This window comes from Anas platyrhynchos, chromosome 4 (assembly GCF_047663525.1).
Source record: "Anas platyrhynchos isolate ZD024472 breed Pekin duck chromosome 4, IASCAAS_PekinDuck_T2T, whole genome shotgun sequence".
NCBI lineage: Eukaryota > Metazoa > Chordata > Aves > Anseriformes > Anatidae > Anas > Anas platyrhynchos.
The window spans coordinates 51,101,534-51,121,880 of record NC_092590.1 but is presented as its reverse complement, the minus strand read 5'-3'; the positions used below and the strand labels follow the sequence as shown (position 1 = coordinate 51,121,880).

At 39.3% G+C, this 20,347-nt stretch overlaps 1 protein-coding gene across 2 annotated transcripts; it reads right to left on the bottom strand.

Annotated features, from left to right (window-relative positions):
• Positions 1-332: 332 nt before the first annotated feature.
• On the bottom strand, positions 333-20,011 carry AASDH (aminoadipate-semialdehyde dehydrogenase). 2 transcript variants are annotated; one of them, XM_027457060.3, is made up of 15 exons: positions 19,856-20,011; positions 18,530-18,783; positions 16,488-16,608; positions 15,693-16,030; positions 14,697-14,889; positions 13,531-13,772; positions 10,521-10,627; positions 9,906-10,078; positions 8,966-9,158; positions 8,341-8,459; positions 6,189-7,029; positions 4,777-4,940; positions 4,074-4,199; positions 2,961-3,092; positions 333-2,127 (listed from the first exon to the last, which is right to left on the bottom strand). In XM_027457060.3, exons 2-15 carry the CDS (start codon positions 18,757-18,759, stop codon positions 1,729-1,731), a joined length of 3,378 nt encoding a protein of 1,125 aa, XP_027312861.3. In that variant the 5' UTR covers positions 18,760-18,783; positions 19,856-20,011; the 3' UTR covers positions 333-1,728. The 2 variants fall into 2 exon arrangements, with proteins under 2 accessions (XP_027312861.3, XP_027312862.3); XM_027457061.3 differs by lacking the exon at positions 8,341-8,459 and having other exon boundaries at positions 6,189-7,010.
• Between the last annotated feature and the right edge of the window lie 336 nt (positions 20,012-20,347).

The following is a 20,347-nucleotide window of genomic DNA, read 5'->3' as shown; positions in this document are numbered from 1 at the left end:
GTCTCCTGTTGGTATCTCTAGTTCAGGTTTGCTTTATAATAGACCTTGTAGTGCCACAAGTGTCTTGCTGATGCTTTTCTGTTAACAATAAAATGGAGGAACAAGACATGATGAAGTAAAAAGTAAATGAGAATTTGAAGAGGCTAAGTTAACTCAGGCTGTTAGAATTTAAAGGAGATGGCGCATGAGAAGGAAATAATAGCTTCCACAAGAGTTCTTGCAGAAGACTCGTAATCAGGAAAACACTCAGAGTTTAAGTGTACTTTTGTCTGCAAATACTCGATCTGCATTATTGGCACTAATTCTTTTTAAGGGGTTAAGGACAACCAAAAAAATCTACACAATCCTTTATTAATAGTTCTCTGTAAATACATTGTAAAGAGCATTAATTCAAATTTCTTCAAAAATGATTTGGCAAACATTGACTTGAACACTATACACTTCACCTTGGAACTCGTACAGTAACTTGTCACTGCCATGTAATAAATACACACAGCAAAGTACCTGTTCACTTCAGAATAGAGGAAGTAACTCGTGCTGACTTTAATGGAGTTTGAAAGTATATGCCTGGCTGAACTGAAGCCAGGGAGGGCTCAGGCTTGCACAAGATTAATTATGTAGCTTATACAAACTATAACAAAAAGCCATTACTCCCAAGTCCACGGCATGTAGGATATGAAGGGCGACGAAGCTGGTGAGGGGCCTGGAGAGCAAGTCCTATGAGGAGCGGCTGAAGGAGCTGGGCTTGTTCAGCCTAGAGAAGAGGAGGCTCAGGGGTGACCTTATTGCTCTGTATAAGTACATTAAAGGAGGCTGTAGAGAGGTGGGGGTTGGCCTGTTCTCCCATGTGCCTGGTGACAGGATGAGGGGGAATGGGCTAAAGTTATGCCAGGGGAGTTTTAGGTTAGATGTTAGGAAGAATTTCTTTACTGAAAGGGTTGTTAGGCACTGGAACAGGCTGCCCAGGGAGGTGGTGGAGTCACCATCCCTGGAAGTCTTCAAAAGACGTTTAGATGTAGAGCTTAGGGGTATGGTTTAGTGGGGACTGTTAGTGTTAGGTTAGAGGTTGGACTCGATGATCTTGAGGTCTCTTCCAACCTAGAAATTCTGTGAAATTCTGTGAAATATGTACTTAGAAATCATCTGAAAAGTTAGAATCAACAAAGAACTTTGGTTACCTTGCCACGGAATAGAAACCCAGTCAAACCAGATAAACGCCAGCCCGACATATGGAAGAGCCAGGCACAGGCTGGACCGAAAGCAGCCCGGGGGAGAAGTGAGGCTGGATCCTAGGAAAGAACACGTTCCTCCCTCATCAAGACAAGCGCGTTAATTCAAGTTGCACAGTACTGCACCTTACCCCAGCTTCTCCCAATTGTCTAAGTGCTTGAAGCCCAACTACTACCTATTAACTTCCCACTGCACCTGTAAAAAGCACAACACTCGTATCCAAACCATTTGAAACCATTTCTTTCATGAACCTGAGCTGGGAAGTGGGGAAGGGACAGTGAAACTTTGGGCTAGGTGCTGAGCAGCCAGCCTTCAGTCAGTACAGCAAGTCAACGAGCATCACTTACCTGCTCTGGCTGTTGCCGTGGTGCAAAATGCTACCTGAGAAGTCTGCAAAGAGAATCTCTTGTCTTCAGCAAAGCAGGCGGAGAGGTAGACAGCACCTGTGAGTTCTTAATGTACAGAAGTAAACAACACAAAGGTAGCAGCGTAACATCCTCATTGTTCTTTTTCTCCTGTTATACACAAATCTAGGCAATAAACATAATCGTTTCTACAGCCAACAACAAGCTTTGTTCCCCATACTACCGGGGAAGAGAAAACTTCTCCTGGAAGCTTAGCTACTCCTTCTGCTGTGCCGCTCTTGGCATTCAGGATCCACACCGTGCCATCTGTAGATACTGCTGCCAAAAGGATTTTGTTCTTTAAGTCATCGCTTTGGAAAACAAATGGTGTTCCATATACACTTGAAGTGGCTTCAAATTTCCACAGTAAATTACCCTCCGTATTACAACAGTAGATAAAGCGATCATGGGAGCCAAAAAATATTTCTTGCTTAGTTAAAGTTGAGATGCACGGAGATGAAAACACCGGTCCACTAGTGGGAAACTGCCAAACCTACAGAAATAACATAACCACCCATTAGCACAGGTCGGTCACATTTTCAGTATGACAGCAACTCTGTTTTTTTAGTAACTAGTTGTTGACAGGAGAGCACGTTATTTCAAGAGCATAAGAGGTTTTGGTGAGGGTAAATACTTGTCACATTACAAGTTAAGCTTTACACACAGTAAGTGATAAAAGACTCATTAAACAGATACGCAAGAGTTGCTACCTTCTGTGAGGCACACATAAAATGGACAACTTGGGAAAAGAATACTCTAGGCCCATTGTAACTGAATTAGTAATGAAAGTTATGAATTTATGAATTGTTACCACACTGTAACCACCTTATGGTACCAAACCACACTCGTCATGGAGGAACTAAAAAAATATTCTCATTTAATTGAATGTGAAGGCTGATATATCGTGCCAGAATTATGATTTGCAGCATCTCTGCCATGATGCCAGTATTTTTTGATAAATAAATACACATTCTAAGAAACCTTAGCTTCTGAACAGCCACCACGTATAAAGAGATGCTTTAAACATTCTTGAAAAACTTCAAAAACAAAAGTAAACCATTTTATTTGTTGGCACTGCCCTGGCACTACCATTTGCTCTGGGTGTATGCTCTAAACTATCTATTTCTGTCTCAGTAATGGGCTGGCTGTCGTACTGATTTTCTGCTTTCTCCACTCTATAAAAATAAATACATTCTTGCGTTCGGTTCTCAAAAAGGTATGTGGTAATCATTAAACCTCAGAAAACAGTATTAGTAAAGCATCTCATGCAGTGTTTTGTGATGAACATTTAAAAAGCACAAGAAGGCCAACAGCAGCAGCTTTTACCTTTTCCCCAGAGTGAGTGTAACAATACAAGTTTCCATCCACGCATCCAACACAAACACACTTCTCGTTGCAGTGAGGAGAGGAGAAAAGTGGTTTTCCCAGGAAGCTTTTCCAAATCTTATTCCCCGTCACCTGTAAATGGCAGTGTGCAGTATGATGCTTAAGACAACTGTAAGCAGCTGCACAAAATGACCCTTCCTTCACAGCTTGACCCAGCCCTTAAGAAAGAGAGAAAAAAGGCCTCTTCCAACCAGAATGCACACCAGAAGCAAACCTCTAAAAATACTATTCAGACAAAATGTTTAGCACATTCCCTGGGATACTCATTGCCCCCTATTCCACCTTTCTCTTTCTTCCCCTAGGCAAAACAGTAATATTAATAACAAAGCAGTAGTAGTAGCAGTTTCAAGAATGACAGATTCATTTTTAATTCCACTCCCAGCTCCTCAGTATGTGAAAAGGGTCAGTGAAGGAGAGAATATCTTGTAAATAAGCTGTATGAATTATGACTTGCATTATTATAAACTATAAATACTGCAGGAAATGCTGTAACCCACAATCCATGATTGTCACAATGATCTCCTATTGTTATAAATCACTTGGCGTTACAGCTGGAGTTCTCAACTACCTCTTACTCAGAATTAAGAAAAAAAATATTTTCTTATCCACAGCCCACTAGAGCTGCAAAACCACACATTTGTCTGCTAACACTAGAGGCAGACGGGAACCACTTAGGTACTACTGAGGAAATGTGGAGCAGGGAAGGTAAAGATGGCCAGGACTGATGTGGGGTTGTGAGTGCTGAACACCACAAATACAGGTTTAACTAATAATGTGGCATGTGGGATCAGAAGACTGATTCCAACTTCAGCCTACAGTCAGCACGCAAATTCAAGCAAGTCACTTCAATTCCCTTTGTTACCGGACCCTTTTTTGCAATACAGGAATTGTTATAGTGACCTTGTGTATAGGCTCTCAAGTGAAAAAGATTTCATTGTAACATGTGATCATGTGATTTCCTTCGTCAGAAAAGTGCTCTTAACTTCAGAAATGCATTTTGGTTTAACCTAAATTTGAGATTGGGATCAAAGACAAGCAGGCAAACATACATACCGGGTTTACAGCCAGTAAGAGTCCTCCTAGTGTAGCAACATAAATGTGATGTGGAGAAGAACTTAGACAGGGAGAGGAAAACACAGCTCCACCTTCGCAATGCAATTTCCATATACACACCTTTTTCTGTAAGCACAAGAAAAAGAATTACAATTGGAGTTCAAGCTCGGAATGTTTACAAAGACCTTCTAAAGTCAAAGCTTATTAAACAGTGTGTTTACTTACTAATTAGGAAATTTAAGATATAATTTACATGCTATTATAGCAACTCATATGTCATTAGCCACTTTCTTTTCTAGTAAATATGAGAAAACATGCTAACCAACCAGTAGTATCTCCCCCCCTTGTTTTCCTTCTCCTCCAATCTGCTCTTTCAAAACCTAAGATTCTCTTTCCACCACTAAGCCACAGTGTGGCTTTTTTTTTTTTTTTTTCCAGCTGGGCACCCTATTCTGAAACATACACAGGTCGTTCAGTAACTGAGAAGCTCAAGATGTGGCTTCACCCAGGAACAGGAGAACATCACTAAAACTATTACTACCACATAATCCTAACCCCACTTCCAGCAGGCAAAACTTTCTCAAAAGTTTGATTGGAGTGGTGAGAAGATGAACACTAGTGGAGTATTCGTTTGGTGTGCTACAGATAGGGTCTAATTTGGATATTGGCTCTGCTATACAGAAAAGTCAGCCAGTGTGCTCACATAAATATCCAAAGCATACAGGTGTTGGTCATGCGATCCTATGTAGACCAGTCCGCTGGAAGGATCTACAACTGCAGAGCTTTTCACGGTGTCTTCTGTGACAAAAGCCCAGTGGGTTTCTCCATCGCTGCTCTGCAGCACGTACACTAAGCCATCATAACAGCCTGTATCCGACAAAACACAACCATGGAGAAAAAAAAGCATAATAAATATTTGTATTTATGCTGTCATTTATGCTTTTAGCTGCATCATTACATTGGAAAGAAATAAGACGACTTAGGAGATAGAGTTTCAAAATTTTTTCCAAAGCTGCTCCTCGAAGTTGATCATTCAAACTCGAAGTTGAGTCTGCTACACTCAAAGATGATCATTCTGTGTGTTCCTTCCAGGTGACATTCAGAATATAGTTATTTCATTGCCTTTCTACCAATTTTTACAATAATAATATTAGAAGAAAGTAGAGTTGCTGAAAAGGGAGAAGATTTTTTTTAATCCTCTCTCTCTAATTTTCCTGTATGAAAACAAGGATGCTAAAAAAATAAAGTTTGTGTGTTTTCTAATGAAAACTATAGTTATAGAAACTTTTGATCTTAAGAAACATTCAATTTTGTTGTCAGAGTAAACAATCAAAATAGTAGAAAAAAATGGCAATGTTAGCTTTGCATAAAAACTTCATCATCTGGACGTCTGTGCTCACCAGTGATGTATGCACTCTAGCTAAAAAGATAACGCTAAGACGAATAATGGTAACTCTGTTGGCAACAGATCTGATAAAAAATAGAGCACACTGGTCCTAACTGACAAAGTTTATATAAAGTCAGTGCTACACATCAACAGCCAACAGTCCTTAAAATTCACACACAATGATGGATTAAAACCTTCCTTTTCCAAAGTCATGTTTAAAAACAAGAAGCTACCCAAACACGTCCATGTTACTTATATTTACAGATACATAGTTAAAGGAGATTATTCTTCATAGTTTAATTATCTGGGGCACCATGTAATAACTTCTATACTTATCAATATTCAAAGACACTTTAAGACTGTATCACCTTTCCATACTTTTTTAAAAAACAGTGTAATGGTCACACCTCAATCAACCACTGAAAAGAAACTGAACCTACTGTTTATTCCTTAACAAGGCCTTTCTAATAAATTCACACAAAATCACCCAGAACTGCATAGTATGTTAAGTAACCCCCATAACAGGTTATCATGAAACCCGAATTACTTATTCCTTCCATTTTTGTCTTACAATAAACTAGTCCTGAAGCAGACACGCAAGTTGATGGATAGGTATGATGATAGGTATAATGGAAGTCATTCAGAGGGAAGAAATAAGGTTCTAAGTTACTCATTTCATATTTAACAGAAAAATGACTCTGAAACGAAGGCTAAAACAGAAGACATACCGACGATGATGAAATTCCCACACTTAGATATGCAGGCAGAAGATTCAATACGATCTCCAAGGGTCTTCTCCCACTTTATTTCTCCCAAATCTAGATCAATGGCCTGCATTGTGTGAGAGTGAGAGCCAACATATACAGAGGCAGACACTTCATCTTTAAATGGTATTATAACCAACGGCGATGCATCAACACATTTTCTTGTATTTGACTTCCACCTTGTGCATAATGTCAATTCTGCTGTTGTTATGTGACTACATTCTGCATGGAGTTGCTGCACAGAGCTACAGTCAGTTTTATTTGCCTTGCTGTTAATTGTTAAAATTCCATTTTTCTCCATGTCATGCCCTTGCACATGGCTGTTCATTATACTTGGAGACGCTAAATGCAGAAGGGATGGTTCTTGTAGTGGCTCCACTCCTACCTGTGCTGTATTACTGGGTTGCATTAAAGACTTGGTGAAATGCATAGAAAGAAAATGATTTCCTCTGCTCAGCGCAATAAATGAAATTAATCCAGGAACAACCTTAAGATATCTTTCAGATTTCAATTTACCATATTTTCCATGGATTTCCTCTCCATTGTTCTCACTTAGTTTTCTTTTCAAAACATTGTCATTATTTATTAGCTGGTCTTCATCTGGAAACATGGTTTTAAGAATATGTGTATAAACCTGTTCGATCGTGCGGCTGAGAATAACCTCCAGGAGTCCAGGCACAGCTCTGCCTATGAGCACCTCAATTTCATCATAAAATTGAAGAGCCTTTAAGGAGTCTCCACCACTGTGAAGAAATACTGCGTCTCTAGAAATTCCACTGGAATCACCTAGGAAACCCAGAACAGACTAGAGAAAAGAAGGAAAAAGATAACAGTTCATGAATCTTCCACCACGTCACAAAGAAAAGCTTAAGTCAGGTAATATTCTACTGAATACCCAGAAGTCCCAATAAAATTAACAGGAACTGAGGAAAGTCAATTCCTCTGAAACTTTGCAGAGATACTGACAGAATACGAGCTGGGAAGGAACAGGAGAAGGTGGGAACAGGGAGATACTAGTTCAATACTACACTTTCTTTTGCTCATTTCCAATTCTACAGTATAAGGAACTGAAGCAGAATGTGCTGTATTTTTGTTGGCTATTTTCAATCTCAATACCATTTACTAATGACATTATTTCTCAGATAAAATATAGATGCCTTTAGATAAAATTGGTTTTTAGTAAGATTTATGTAAACCAGTATCTTTTGCTTTTGAATGATTTAAGTAACCTATTTATCTACCTTCTTTTGAAGCTATAACCCCTTCCAATTCACAAAGGATTACGGATTCAGCATTGTTATTACAACAAACAGCAATTATTACATGTCTTCCGTCACTGCACTCCCTGCTTCCTAAATCTAGTTATGAAGTCCCAAACCTCTGTTTTTGGAGGCTGCATTCTACTGTTCAAACTAGATCTAGGGCACGTCCCATCCCCTTGGTTATATTTCTATAGCCACCAATACAGTTAAGTATCAGCACAGGCACAGCAAACTGCATCACCAACTTCCTTCTGCATGTATGTATTCAAGTCCTAGCCACAGCAGATCAGGTGAAACTTAGGAGTATACCTTTCAAAAAAACCTAATACTGTTTGGTGTCACATTTGAGTAGTTTGAAAAATAAGCCTTTACCAAAGAAGTTTAGGAACAATACAGTGAGACGGTCCAAGAGATAATTACACAATTGTGCCACCTATTTAAAAAAAAGACTCTTCAGTTCGTAATTATCATTAGAAATAAGAAACTCTACTAACACAGTAGCTATTTTGTACAAAATTTCCACGTCCCAGTTCCTTGTTTCCCTTAGGGATACCTTACTTGGCAAATGCAGCAGTATTCAAAGAGCTACTGACAGATTACATCCTTCCTATGCTAATTGCTGATACCTTCACAGTCTGCAGCTTTATCTGATACAGAAACATAAATGAATCCCTCCTGGCCATTACAGAGCAACTATATTTAAGTATTAACTGAACAGAAAGAGCTGTAATACTTGAATGTATAGGCAGCAAGAATGTTCTGGCTGCATTAGTCATACTTCTTAAAACTGTTTAATTCCTGACACATGTATAATGATCCACTTGCAAAGATAAAAAGGCAGCTCAAAATACTACCTTCCATAAATACTGCAATCTTTCCCACAATTCCTCTGCGCCATTCAGCTTACTGTCACGCCTTCTGGAGGTTAGATGGTTGTGGTAAATCTTGTTCAGTTCAGATATATCAACTTTGCCTTTGTAGAAAATAAAGTATGATTTTTTTCATTGCTTTTCAGCATTTACACTTCCAAAACTTGCTCTCCCCAAATAGTTGTCCTACTCTTTTACAGGCTTACACTCAACTGCACTTTTTTTTTTTTTTTAAATCCAGTCAATCAACTACACTCAACAGAACCCAACAAGGTTTTTGAAAATTTACTGTAGCCTCCCACGTAATCCCATTTTCAGTGCCTGATCTTTCCCTGAGAGAAGTCAGGGTTCTGTCACAGACTGCAACAGAAGTGACTGAGAAAAATAAAAGTGCAGTTTTAGTACTAAATTGATTTTACTGCTGCTTTTTGAATCTTGAATGAAACATTATCAAGCACACGTAATACATGGTCAAGATTTCCTAACTAGGTGTTAGGTGTTACCTGCTCCATGTGTTTAAAAAGTATGACAGTGGTCATTGAAGAAAGGAAAAAAAAAAAAGAATGGAAACATTAAAGTATGTGCCAAGGGTACTTATAGTTTCACTTACCATGTGATGTTAAAGGCAAAGATTTAATTTGTACAAGCTCATCAGGAATTGCGTGAGCTGGCAGATGTTTCTGAAGTTCTTGAAGAGTTTCTCTCTCTTCTAAATCACCACTGGGCACAACAAATAGGATAAGTTTTTCCTGCTGATACCAGGTCACTGCACAAGCTTCTACCTGACACAGATCTTCAGCAGCCTGTAATTAAAAAATATTATTTTTGTTTTGAAATGCAGTTTATCAAAAGACCATGCAAGTACTTCAGTAAGCCATTTGAAAATTTTCATCTGCATATACAGTTTTCAATTCTGTTGGAATAAAACATACAATAAAATAGATTTCTAAGAATACAAAACCAAACTCCTCCCTTCTAGGTACCTCCATTACATGACTAGGTTTTTGATACTACATCCTCCTAATTTCTTCAAGACTTCTAAAAATCATCTGAAAATGAGTACATACAGATTTCTGGTGGTAATGATGCATGAGCATTATCCCTGCTCTTCTGTACTGGCATACTCTACTCATTAGAATCATAGAACCACAGAACCATTTAGGTTGGAAGAGACCTCTAAGATCACCCAGTCCAACCTTTAACCTAGCACTGCCAAGCCCACCACTGAACCATGTGGCTAAGCTCTGCATCTACACGTTTTTTGAAGACCCCTAGGGATGGCAACTCCACCACTTCCCCCAGGCAGCCTGTTCCAATACTTCACACCCCATTCAGTGAAGAATTTTTACCAAATATCCAACTTAAATCTCCCCTGGCACAACTAAAGGCCACTTCCTCTTATCACTTAGTGCTTAGGAAAAGAGCCCCACCTCACTATAGCCTCCTTTAAGGTAATTGGAGAGAGCAACGAGGTCTCCCCAAGCCTTTTCTCCAGGCTAAACAACCTCAGCTCCCTCAGCCACTCTGCATAACATTAGATGTTATATTACCTGCTGCAAACATTCAATATTAAAACGTTTGCCATGACGTTTAATCTGATTGTCTTTCCGACCCAAGAAGACCATCTGCGCGTTCTGCACTCTTACAAAATCCCCTGTTTCTCTCATTGTTCCCGGGGGTACAGTTATCTCATCATCAAGAAAGCAGATTCGTTCTTCACCACCTACACAAGAAAGGACCGTGGTCATTATTAAATGGCTAACTGTAAATGAAATTATTATGAAAATACTGAGTGTTTTATTAAATTATCCTAAATGCTAGCAAGCATTATAAATAGCAAAAGTTTATCATCAATGTCTAAACTTCTACACTGTACCAATTGGCCTATACAGTTAATTCAGTTACAACATGTAAATTATTACAGCTGAGCATCAAAATTGCAAGCAGGAAAAAAAGATAATCAGTATAATGAAAGCAGCATGCAGATAAAATGGTGATAATTTCCTGTCCATCATTCCAACAACCTAAAATGCCATCAAGGTTCCCAGCCCAGTGGGAATTTACAGTGTTATGTTAATCTGTTTTACACCAAGTAAAAAAAATCAACATATTACTAAAAACCAATTAGGAAAAGTATCTTAGAAGAACAAAAAATATAAAATAACCTATAAATACTTGTCCTTCGCCTTCTAGAACTGCAGAACCGTTGTCGTCTCTGACCTCAACTGTTGTTCCAAGGAGTGGTGATCCCAAAGGTACAGAGAAATTAGTCCTAAATATATTGAAGAGAGAAGCAGTAAAAATCTTTTCCCTTCTGAACACAAAACAACCATTCCAGGAATTATGTAACATACAGTCTTTTAAATGTTTGGTATCAGGGCAAAAGTAGATAGTTGGGGCTTCTTTCTACAAATATTTATTCTTAAAAAAATGCTTTATTTGTTCAAAATTTAAAACTTCATCAATGTTCATGGGTTTCATTATCATATTCAAAAAAACACCCCAAGAATGATAGAAAATAAGGCTTAATGGATCATGAAATCTCTTGAGAGTACCTTGAGTTTCTGCCAGCTCTTAAGTCCCCCTGGTTGAACCTCTATCACGTTCAACCATTATGAACACATACAAACACTTTCTAATTCATTCTTTCCCTACCCTAGTTTGAGCTTTTATTCTTGTTGGTTACTGATATTGTGTCAATGAATACAGATGACTCTTCCAGAAAAACCTGAAATAAAAGGAATAGTAATTTCAATATCATGTATCTTATTACAGAATTCTTCCATTGAACTGCAGACCAACTCATTCCTTTCCCTTCATTCTCCAGCTCAAGCACTTTCCAAAACCTCATTCATTGAACACAGACACTACTTCTGAGTGAAAATAGAGAATAATATATTTTTTCAGTGAAATTAAAAAAAAAAAAAGAGTAACTTGAAATAATTTTGGTAATATATCAAGTTAGGCATGTGGTTCAGCTCAACTTTGATCATAAAGTCTCATATTTGAACCTAATACTCTTGTACAATTCCTGCTATTTAGGCTGTTGAAACCTCTCCTCTTTTGTTTTCTGATCAGTCAATGAATGCTTTATCCTGTGTTTGCCAAAATGCACTCAAATTTTGTGTTTTTTTTGCCAAGTGGGGATCTTCTTTTCTTTGCTCTGTTCAGCTTCAAAATACAATGACTTGGCAAATAGGCAAGGGAAAGCATCCCTGATATTCAGCATGTTTACCCCACACCATGGGAAAGTCACAATGAAAATAAAAAAACAAAACAAAGTAAAATATAGCAACTACAAACAAACAAAACAAGATTACTACGTATATACAAAACAGCAAAATTAAAAATAAATTCATTGTGACATTATTTTTAAGAGACTTGAGATTAGATGTTTAGTTTTGCCAAACATATCTAAAAAACAGAGGAGACAGACCAATAATGCACTAACTTTTCTGATTTTTTGATATTCTAGCGTTCTCTAGAAACTGCCAGTTTTTATCATTTAGCTAGAAAAAGTAACATACCACTGCACTGCAATTGTCCTACCAATACTAAGAAGTGAAGAAGAAATAAAACCATCTGTCATGTTTTTGGTCCTGGGCTGCTTACATGTTTACTGCAAAGGAACTGTAATTCCCTTGGCAGTGACACTTAGAGGAAACAGGCTGTGATGTGAAGAGTGAGAGACAACAGTCACAGACTATAAAAATTTTCAGCAATGCAACTGCACCTTAGTTTGAACTGAAAAATGACACATTATCTATCTCTGGAGCACAAACTTTGAGTAGGAAAAACAGCTTCACTGAGAAGAAGGCAATGCTTGAACTCAGAGAAACCAGAATAAAACACTAGAATCAGAAAATTTCAGTGCTGTAAAAGATCTCATGTTTTCTGCAGAACAGGTATCTAATAACAGGCCACATTTCATTTTTTGTAAGACTCCTTGCTTATTCAGTAGGAGTTTTGCAGGAGAACTTGACAACAGTTTATGACCATCCACCATTTTCAGTCTTCCGTTGTTAAAGCACCAGGTTAATACATGTATATCACAGCATGTGTCTGAAACATCCATTTCCTAAGACTTGCCTAACTGAAATCACGTGTGTAACACCAAGCCAGGGAATAATTACACATTTCAGAGAGCAAACAAAACACTGAGCTAACTCAAAGAACCTCTCATGGCCTTGACACTCCACCAACTCTCTTTATGAAACACAATGAACAAAAAAAGTCTTTAATTGAGTGAAAATAGCAGAGTGCTAAATGATGAAAAGAAAGTACTTCTGGAAGCCCAACTAAAATGACTGAAACCTTTGGTGAACCACTGTGTACAGATTTCTGCCATCCGTACTTGTCAGGTAACATCAGTGGGATCATTTGCTGAACAGTGTATTATCCCATGTCAGAAAAAATCAGTAACTAGTCTCCACTTCTTCGTTTGTGGAGTTTTAAAACTGTAGGTAAAAGCACTGTAGCAGTACGAACCACTCATATCTATCGATTACATTTGAAAGTCATCTCTGAGTATTTTTGCGTCAGATAAGTAAATCTCAGAAGCAACTTTCTAAAGTTGACAGAACTAAGCTATGAGCGTATCTTTGTTCAGAGGCTATGATTAAGACCTAAAGAGCCTCATTTTTCTACTCCCACTGACAGCTCGATTAGGCTTCTTCTGTTTGAAATATGCAAGATCTCACTGGAAAGGCTTCATGAGGAGCAAGAGCCCGGCTAACTGAAGTTGCTAACAGATTGGGTGGGAGCTATTTGCCTGCAGAGGTGCAACACCAAGCCAGTACCACCAGAGAGCACACCCTGGACTAGGCCAATCCAGGTCCACTAGTGGGAACACAGGATGGGATGAGGAAGAAGTCTAGACAGAGAGATGAGCACAACAGAAACCATCACAACACACCGTGTGAAGCAGTGCTACAAGTATGCAGGATTTCAGGCTGAAGTTTTATGGTTCAAACATCAACTCAACAACTTCTTTTACTTGAGGGGGCTGTAACGATGTAAGAAATGGTCAGATTTGCCTATTTCTACATTAAAAACATATGCAACTTCTACCAGCATAAACACCGATGAGGACTCAAGTAGCCCTGGAAACAGGAGATCATTTCTACTGATTTTATCATTCACACACCAAGCCATGAAAACAATGAAATGTCCTACCTAAAATCAGCGCCAAAAACCTCTTCAGGAATCTTGTAGCAAGTGGCCCAGCTTGACACTTCGGTGATACCGTACAGATTAAAAATACTTGTTCTGTTCTCCTGGTGCTTCCAAGTTTTCAAGAGACTCAGGATGGGAAAGGCTTCACCACCAAGGGCTAGGACTCTGAGTGAAGTATCTGCAGCCAGCACCATTGATTTAATAATGTGAGCTCCAAACCTTCTGAGAAGCGTTGGTGTTGCCTGAATGATTCATGTGAAAAAAAAAAAAAAAGATGAGAAACACCTATTACTTTTTTTTCCATATGTGTACCTCTTCTTGCTTTATATTTACTACCACATTTATGTTGTGCATCTATTTAACCTTAATCTCTGTACAGTAGATGGCATCAACCATCAGATGTCAGTATAGACTGTGCTGCTGTTGTGCAAGGTTTTATATATTGTGTGAAGCCCTTCATGAGTACTATCAGCACCAATTTACATTCTTCTGCAGAGCTTCTGCTTTACCTAGCTTTAGGAAATACTTTATTACACTGCCAGGTAAAAGGCCAAGATTATTCAATCATGCTTGATTCTCACAACTTCAAGTAAATATCCCAAAAATGAATTTTAAAGCTATTTAAAATGAGATGACCCATCACAGAAGGGACAAATGAAGCCTCATATAAGCAAGTGGCCTGAAAACAAGAAATGTTGCTGGGGAATCATTCTATTTCTCTCATTATTGTAAAACAAATAAATAAATAATAAATTACTAACATTTTATCATCTTATCAATGCCACTATTTCAGTTGTATTTTCAGTACAGAGACTACCACTAAAATTCAAAAATTGTTTGAGGAAAGCCTCCAAGATCAAGTCTATTACACGGTGCTAACATATTTCTAATAGCTTACACCATAATTTAATTAATTCTTAAGAATTAATGGATTCTCAGGACGGATGTTGGTTTCATCTTCAGTTCATTGCTTTCTGTTGTAAACTATGTGATGCTTCCTTCAAACGGTAATTTGCCAAAGAGCTAACATTTTACAGAAAAAGGATGACCTCCTCTCTCCAGGAAGAACACTACTGTCGTTACTGTTTAGATTGATAAAAAAGTAACACACACTAGGAAAGGTGAGAAGTCAAACACTGAAAACAGTCATCTTAGGTGTTGCCTACCTGCAGCACTGTCACATGGTGATGGCGAAACAGAGCAGCAGACAGCTCCAAAGGCATCATTTTAACGGTGTTTGGGACTACGAGAATCGAGGCTCCACTGGTCAGTGCAACGAACAATTCAACCACAGAGGGGTCAAACGTTAGAGGAGAAGCCAAAAACAGCACGTCGTCCGGTGTGATCTCAAATATGGATCTGAAACAAGAAAGCCAGGAATTACAAACCTGATGAGAGTTGCTATAAAATCAACTGGAAGAGCAGCACGGAAGAGATTCCTCACTTTAGCAATGCCAAGGGGCTACAGATTACTCTGAATATGTAGGCATGTTGCCTGAATATTTAGACCAGACAATTTCAGCAAGAGCTCCTGTATTAAGAACGTAACTATTGATATAAACTAATGAGGTCCTTTTACAAGTTTATCCACCACATTACACACCAATACAGCATGCTGAAAGATCTGTTTCAACTAATGGGTGCTCATTTAAAAAACAAACAAACAAACAAACAAAAAAACCCTGTTATTTCCCATAAATAGATTTTCTAGAAATTATTAAATAGAACAGAGAGGAACCCAAGGGGACTAAAAAGGAATTAGGATTTTAAAACTACAAAAAAAATATATATATATAAAATTGTGAATGAATAATTAACTTTGTTATCTACTTCTTTTAAGCAGCAAACCAGCAATACAATATTTCCAACAGCATATTATTTGAAGTACACCCATAAAAATGAGTAAAGCATATTTAAAAACAAAGATATTAAAAATCATTATAAACTTACTTTAATAATAATAATTTTAAAAAGTTTAAATGACACCAAGAGACTATTTTGAAACAGAAACACCCACAGAGAAATCTGAAAAGCAAGGGAAGGAGGAGGAAGTGAAACAGTGTTAGCAAAAACCCAATACACATCCCTCTGAAGTGCTTAGAGAGTCCCTAAATAACAATTTTGTAAAAGTTTTTAAAGGAAAAACTGAAAACCACACGTACTTAAGATGCTGAATATTTGGCACTATACATTTATGAGGTACTCTGACAATCTTGGGGGTCCCGGTAGTTCCTGATGTATGCAAGACGTAGGCTAAGGAGCAGTTCTGGCCAACATCCATGTATCCTTCTGATGTTTTTACTTTGAGTTGCTCTGAGCAAACAGTATTTCCTGGCTGCAAGTTACCCATAGCCTTTAAAGGTTCATATTTACTGTTCACATTGTCTGCTTGTGAATTTACATCAGTATTGCTCCAGCTCATTTGGAAGAGAGTTAAACCCATATGTTCTACTGCAGAAGAATTACAGGAAAACCAACCAGCGTGGGACATCTGGAATTTCTGTAAAATAAAACGAACAATTTAAACAGCAGAAGTCAGGATGTGCTGTTGTTCTATCGTGTGTAATGAAACATGAAACATTTTTCACAAATAACCTGTGATTTTTCACCCCTTTGTTTTGGAGGACTTGCATCTGACAGTTTTAAGCTTATATATGTTTGTATATTAACTATGAGTAAACCCAGACTTTATAAATGAGAAAAAAACAATTATCTGAGCAAATAGTGAAAAGGAAAAACATACTAAAGAATTCCACAGAGGACAAATTTTTTTTTTGAATGGGGAGAAGCACTTTGTACTTCTAATTTTAAAGATGTACTTTTCTGAATGAAAGCCTCTTCTCATGAAAAAAAAACACAAAACAAGCCCAACCAAGCTTATAGAAACAGAATACAATCTGAAGAGCTACACATTTTTAAATTGCATTTGATGCTTCTGCAGAAGCCTGAACACTTACCTTTATTTTGTCATTCTCAACAAGAATATATCGAAGATTGCTTTTCCTTATGAAGTATGTGGATAATACTGGTGGTGCATCTGGATCAATAGGAGAATAAGCAGCTGGAACCTGCAGGATTCTAACAAGACAAAAACATTGTAAATAAATAAGTAAAAATCCACGGAGAAAGGAAAATTCTAGGAAAATCCATCTGAATTTAACTAAGATTTTTTTGTAACTGTAATTTGTACCCAGAGTCAGAAAATTTAGTTATAACCTGACTTTTAAATATTTTATTAGAAACAAAGTATGAAACAAATTATAATCAGTGTTGCCTTTTGGCATTTTACAGCAAGGAAAAATATTAGAGAGAGATAAGAAAATGCTAAATTCTTCTTGGCCAAGCAGGTTGGTGATGACAAGGGTAACAGTGACGTAACAGCACCATGATTTTGAAACTTCTGCTATAGACTCTGGACAGAAGTACAAGCATTCATTTATACACCTGCAACAAACTTTTTTTTTTAAAAAGGTGTACACACTGAATACAGTTCCTATTCTCAGTAAACAGTCCAGTAGAAGAAAATTCTGTGAACACATCAGAACTTTTTTCCCTAATAAACAGAGGAACGCTTAAGTGTCATTCTGCTCTCATCCACGTTATAGTTTCAACTGTTATTTACTGCAAGCACTCCCTCTAGTGGCTCATACTTGTGTTTATTAACTCCACGGGAAGAAAAAAAAAAAAAAATCAGTAACTAAAATATGAAGTTTCCATAAATCTTCTAATTTCATCTTAGGCTGGGTTCCCGTGTCCAATTAGGTATACTTCCTCATTGTGCAAGTGATTTATCACTTGATCCTGAACAAAGGCTTGGAAACTGCAGTGCTCTGCCTATTGGAATCAATACCCATTTGAGCCTGCCCTGCATTATATATAGCGGTTAATTACTCCGTGAGGATCGCTTTAAAAAAAATCAAAATACTCTGCCAGTTCCCAAGCATATGACAAAAGAAATGTGTGTTGCTGCCCAGGGCATCGGGGCACAGAATAAGCCAGGATGGATGGGGTTACAGGCTGCCCAGTACAACCTGCTACTCCAGTGGGGTAAGCCCTAAGGCCCTTGTGCAGGACTTTATCCAGTCAGATCTTGAAAGTCTCTGAGGACAGAGCCTGCAAAACCTCTCTGAGCAACCCACTCCACTGCTGGACCAGGGAAAAAGTGTCTCCTTGTTAGTGAGGAAGATCCTTGGCACTTCTGGAAGGTTTACGATTACAGCACTCAGTTGGTTGAGATCTTTATAGTCAATTGTGATGTATCTTCTTATGCTACTGTGTATTTTAGGTGCAGTGTGACAGCAGGAAAATACCAACATAGACCTCAGAAGCAAAGCTGCTGCAGTATATATCAGCTGAAGAAAACATCCTTGGGATGCTAAGATACTATGTTACATTTCAATTACTATGAAACATTTCAATTTCCTAGCTATTAAGTAATCAATGTCTCTTTAGAGCTGCATTGCTAATTAACTTCTCCTGCAATGCTCCTGTAATGGAACTGTACCTACAGACTCATTTAGCTTAAAACGTGCCATTTGTTTTCAAGACTTTATTTTTGGCTAGCAAGACAAGAATGCATTAAAAAAAAAGTATACCTGTTTTTGAATAGGTATTTATTCTGTTAAGTCCATTTATAAACAAGTACAAAGATAGTCAATAATTCCTGATATGTCTATAAATATACTTAACCATACATTAAAGAGAACTACATACACTTTAGATCAATGAACTTAAGATTCAATAAACCTTGACATAGACTTTTCAAAGACTAAATGTAATACTGCAATATTTTTCCTTTAAGATTGCAAGACCCCAGTGCCTCCTGACTGTTAAGGAATGCTAAAAAGAAACAAAAAAGCAAGCATTTCATCTGCAGCAAAATCAACTAGTAGGTATTGCTTATGGTATTACTACATTTTTGTTGATATTAGAAACAGACTGAAAATTTACTTGATAAAAGTTGACCACTAGAAATATAATACAGAATTCAAACCGTTACCCTAAGATCCAAGAGGGTAAGTTTATTCCTGGATAGCAGTAAAGGCCTATTTCACATTTTCCTTGGTGACTGCAGTGCTTTTGAAGGAAAGCTGTTAACTCCGTGGCAAGTTTAACCACTGTCGCGTATGTGTAGAAAATTGGAGGCTCATCATTGCATTGATCAAACCAAACTGCTTTTCTATCTGAGTACAGGCTAGCTGCCTGGTTCACCATCTCCTGAAGAGTCATCCCACTTGCATTTCTTCAGGAGCCCTGGAAGATTAACAAAGACTACATTGTCATATCATATATATTATATTTTATATATATATACACACATACGCAAATGTATATTAGTCAAGTGACATAAATACACAAAACAGTACCAAACAGGAAAAAAAAAAACACCAGACTTCTCATGTAACAGAAAACACAGTACTTCATCACAACACCTTATGCTGCTAGAACATAAAGATTGTCATTTTAATCATATACCATGGGTCTCATGCTTAGGAATATAGTAATTCACCTAGATTTAATTACAGATGTAGTTTGCTCCTCATCATCATATCTTTATAAATAAAGCTAGGCACAACTAAAACATTAATTTTAGTAATTCATAGAATCGTTAAGGCTGTAAAACACTTCCTAGATCATCTGGTCCAATCATCCCCCTACCAATGTCACCCACTAAACCATGTGCCTAAGCACCATGTCCAACCTCTCCCTAAACACTCCCAGGGACTCCACCACCTCCCTGAGCAACCCGTTCCAATTTCTGAGAATAAACTTCTCCTCATTTCCAACCTGAAACTCCCCTGGCACAACTTGAGGCCATTCCCTCTGGTCCTATCACGAGTTACCTGTGAGAAGAGGCTGACCCCAGCTCCCCACTGCTTCCTTTCAGGCAGCTGCAGAGCACAATGAGGTCTCCCCTGAGCCTTCTCTTCCCCAGCCCAAACACCCCCAGCTCCCTCAGCCGCTCCTCACAGGACTCGTGCTCCAGGCCCTGCCCCAGCTTCGTAGCCCTGCTCCGGACACGCTCCAGGGCCTCAACGCCTTAAGCTGACCCCCAGCTTTACCACCAGAGGGAAACGCCGCTCACGCAGCGACCCCAACAGGCGACCCCTAAGCCTTTACCAGCGCTGCTCCCTCAGCTGCGCGTCCCTGCACCGCGGGGCCCTCCCGCCCGGCCCGCCCCAGTGGCGGGGCAGCCAACTCCGCCCTAGGCCACCCGCTGTGTCCCCCCCACACCCGCCCCCCGCTGTCCCCAGCCCGCCCCCAGCCCCGCGGCCGGCTCGGACCGGGCGCCCCCAGCCCCAGCCCCGCGGCCCCCGGCTCCCACCTCAGGCAGCAGCCGCCGCTCGCCACCTCCTAGCAACCGAATGACAGCGCTTCTGATTGGTGGAACTGTTAATAGTCTTGGACGACTCCCTAGTAAAGCGTGCTCTCATTGGTCCGTTTCTGTCGCACTGTTCAGGCATCCGAAAGCGGCGCCCGGCCAGAGCGGGGCGGTGCCATTTTGTCATAAGGGGGGGGGGAAAGACACCGGTGAGTGCGCTGCAACCCTGCCGGCCCTCCCCAGCAGCGCCTCCTCAGCGATGAGAAAGGGGCAAAAAGACGATGAGAGACCCTCGGGGCGGAGGGCGGGCTGAGAGGTGCGGAGCGGCCCGGCCTCACCACTCGCACGCCGCTCGTGTCCCCCCCCCCCGTCCATGCAGAAGATGGTACGGGCGGCCGGGGGCGCTATGGCGGCGGGAAGGGCGCGGCCGCCATTTTGTCCAGGGGCGGCTGCGGGGAGCGGGCTGCTGGGGGGGGGCGGTGCGTGCTGAGGGGC

Coding starts and splice junctions, on each gene's coding strand:
- AASDH (XM_027457060.3), bottom strand. CDS start 18,759: ATGACTCTTCAGGAGATGGTGAACCAGGCAGCTAGCCTGTACTCAGAT. Junction 7,030..8,340: donor GATTGCAGTATTTATGGAAG/GTAGTATTTTGA, acceptor TCTTTTCTCTAG/TCTGTTCTGGGTTTCCTAGG. Junction 4,941..6,188: donor TGGGAATTTCATCATCGTCG/GTATGTCTTCTG, acceptor TGTCGGATACAG/GCTGTTATGATGGCTTAGTG.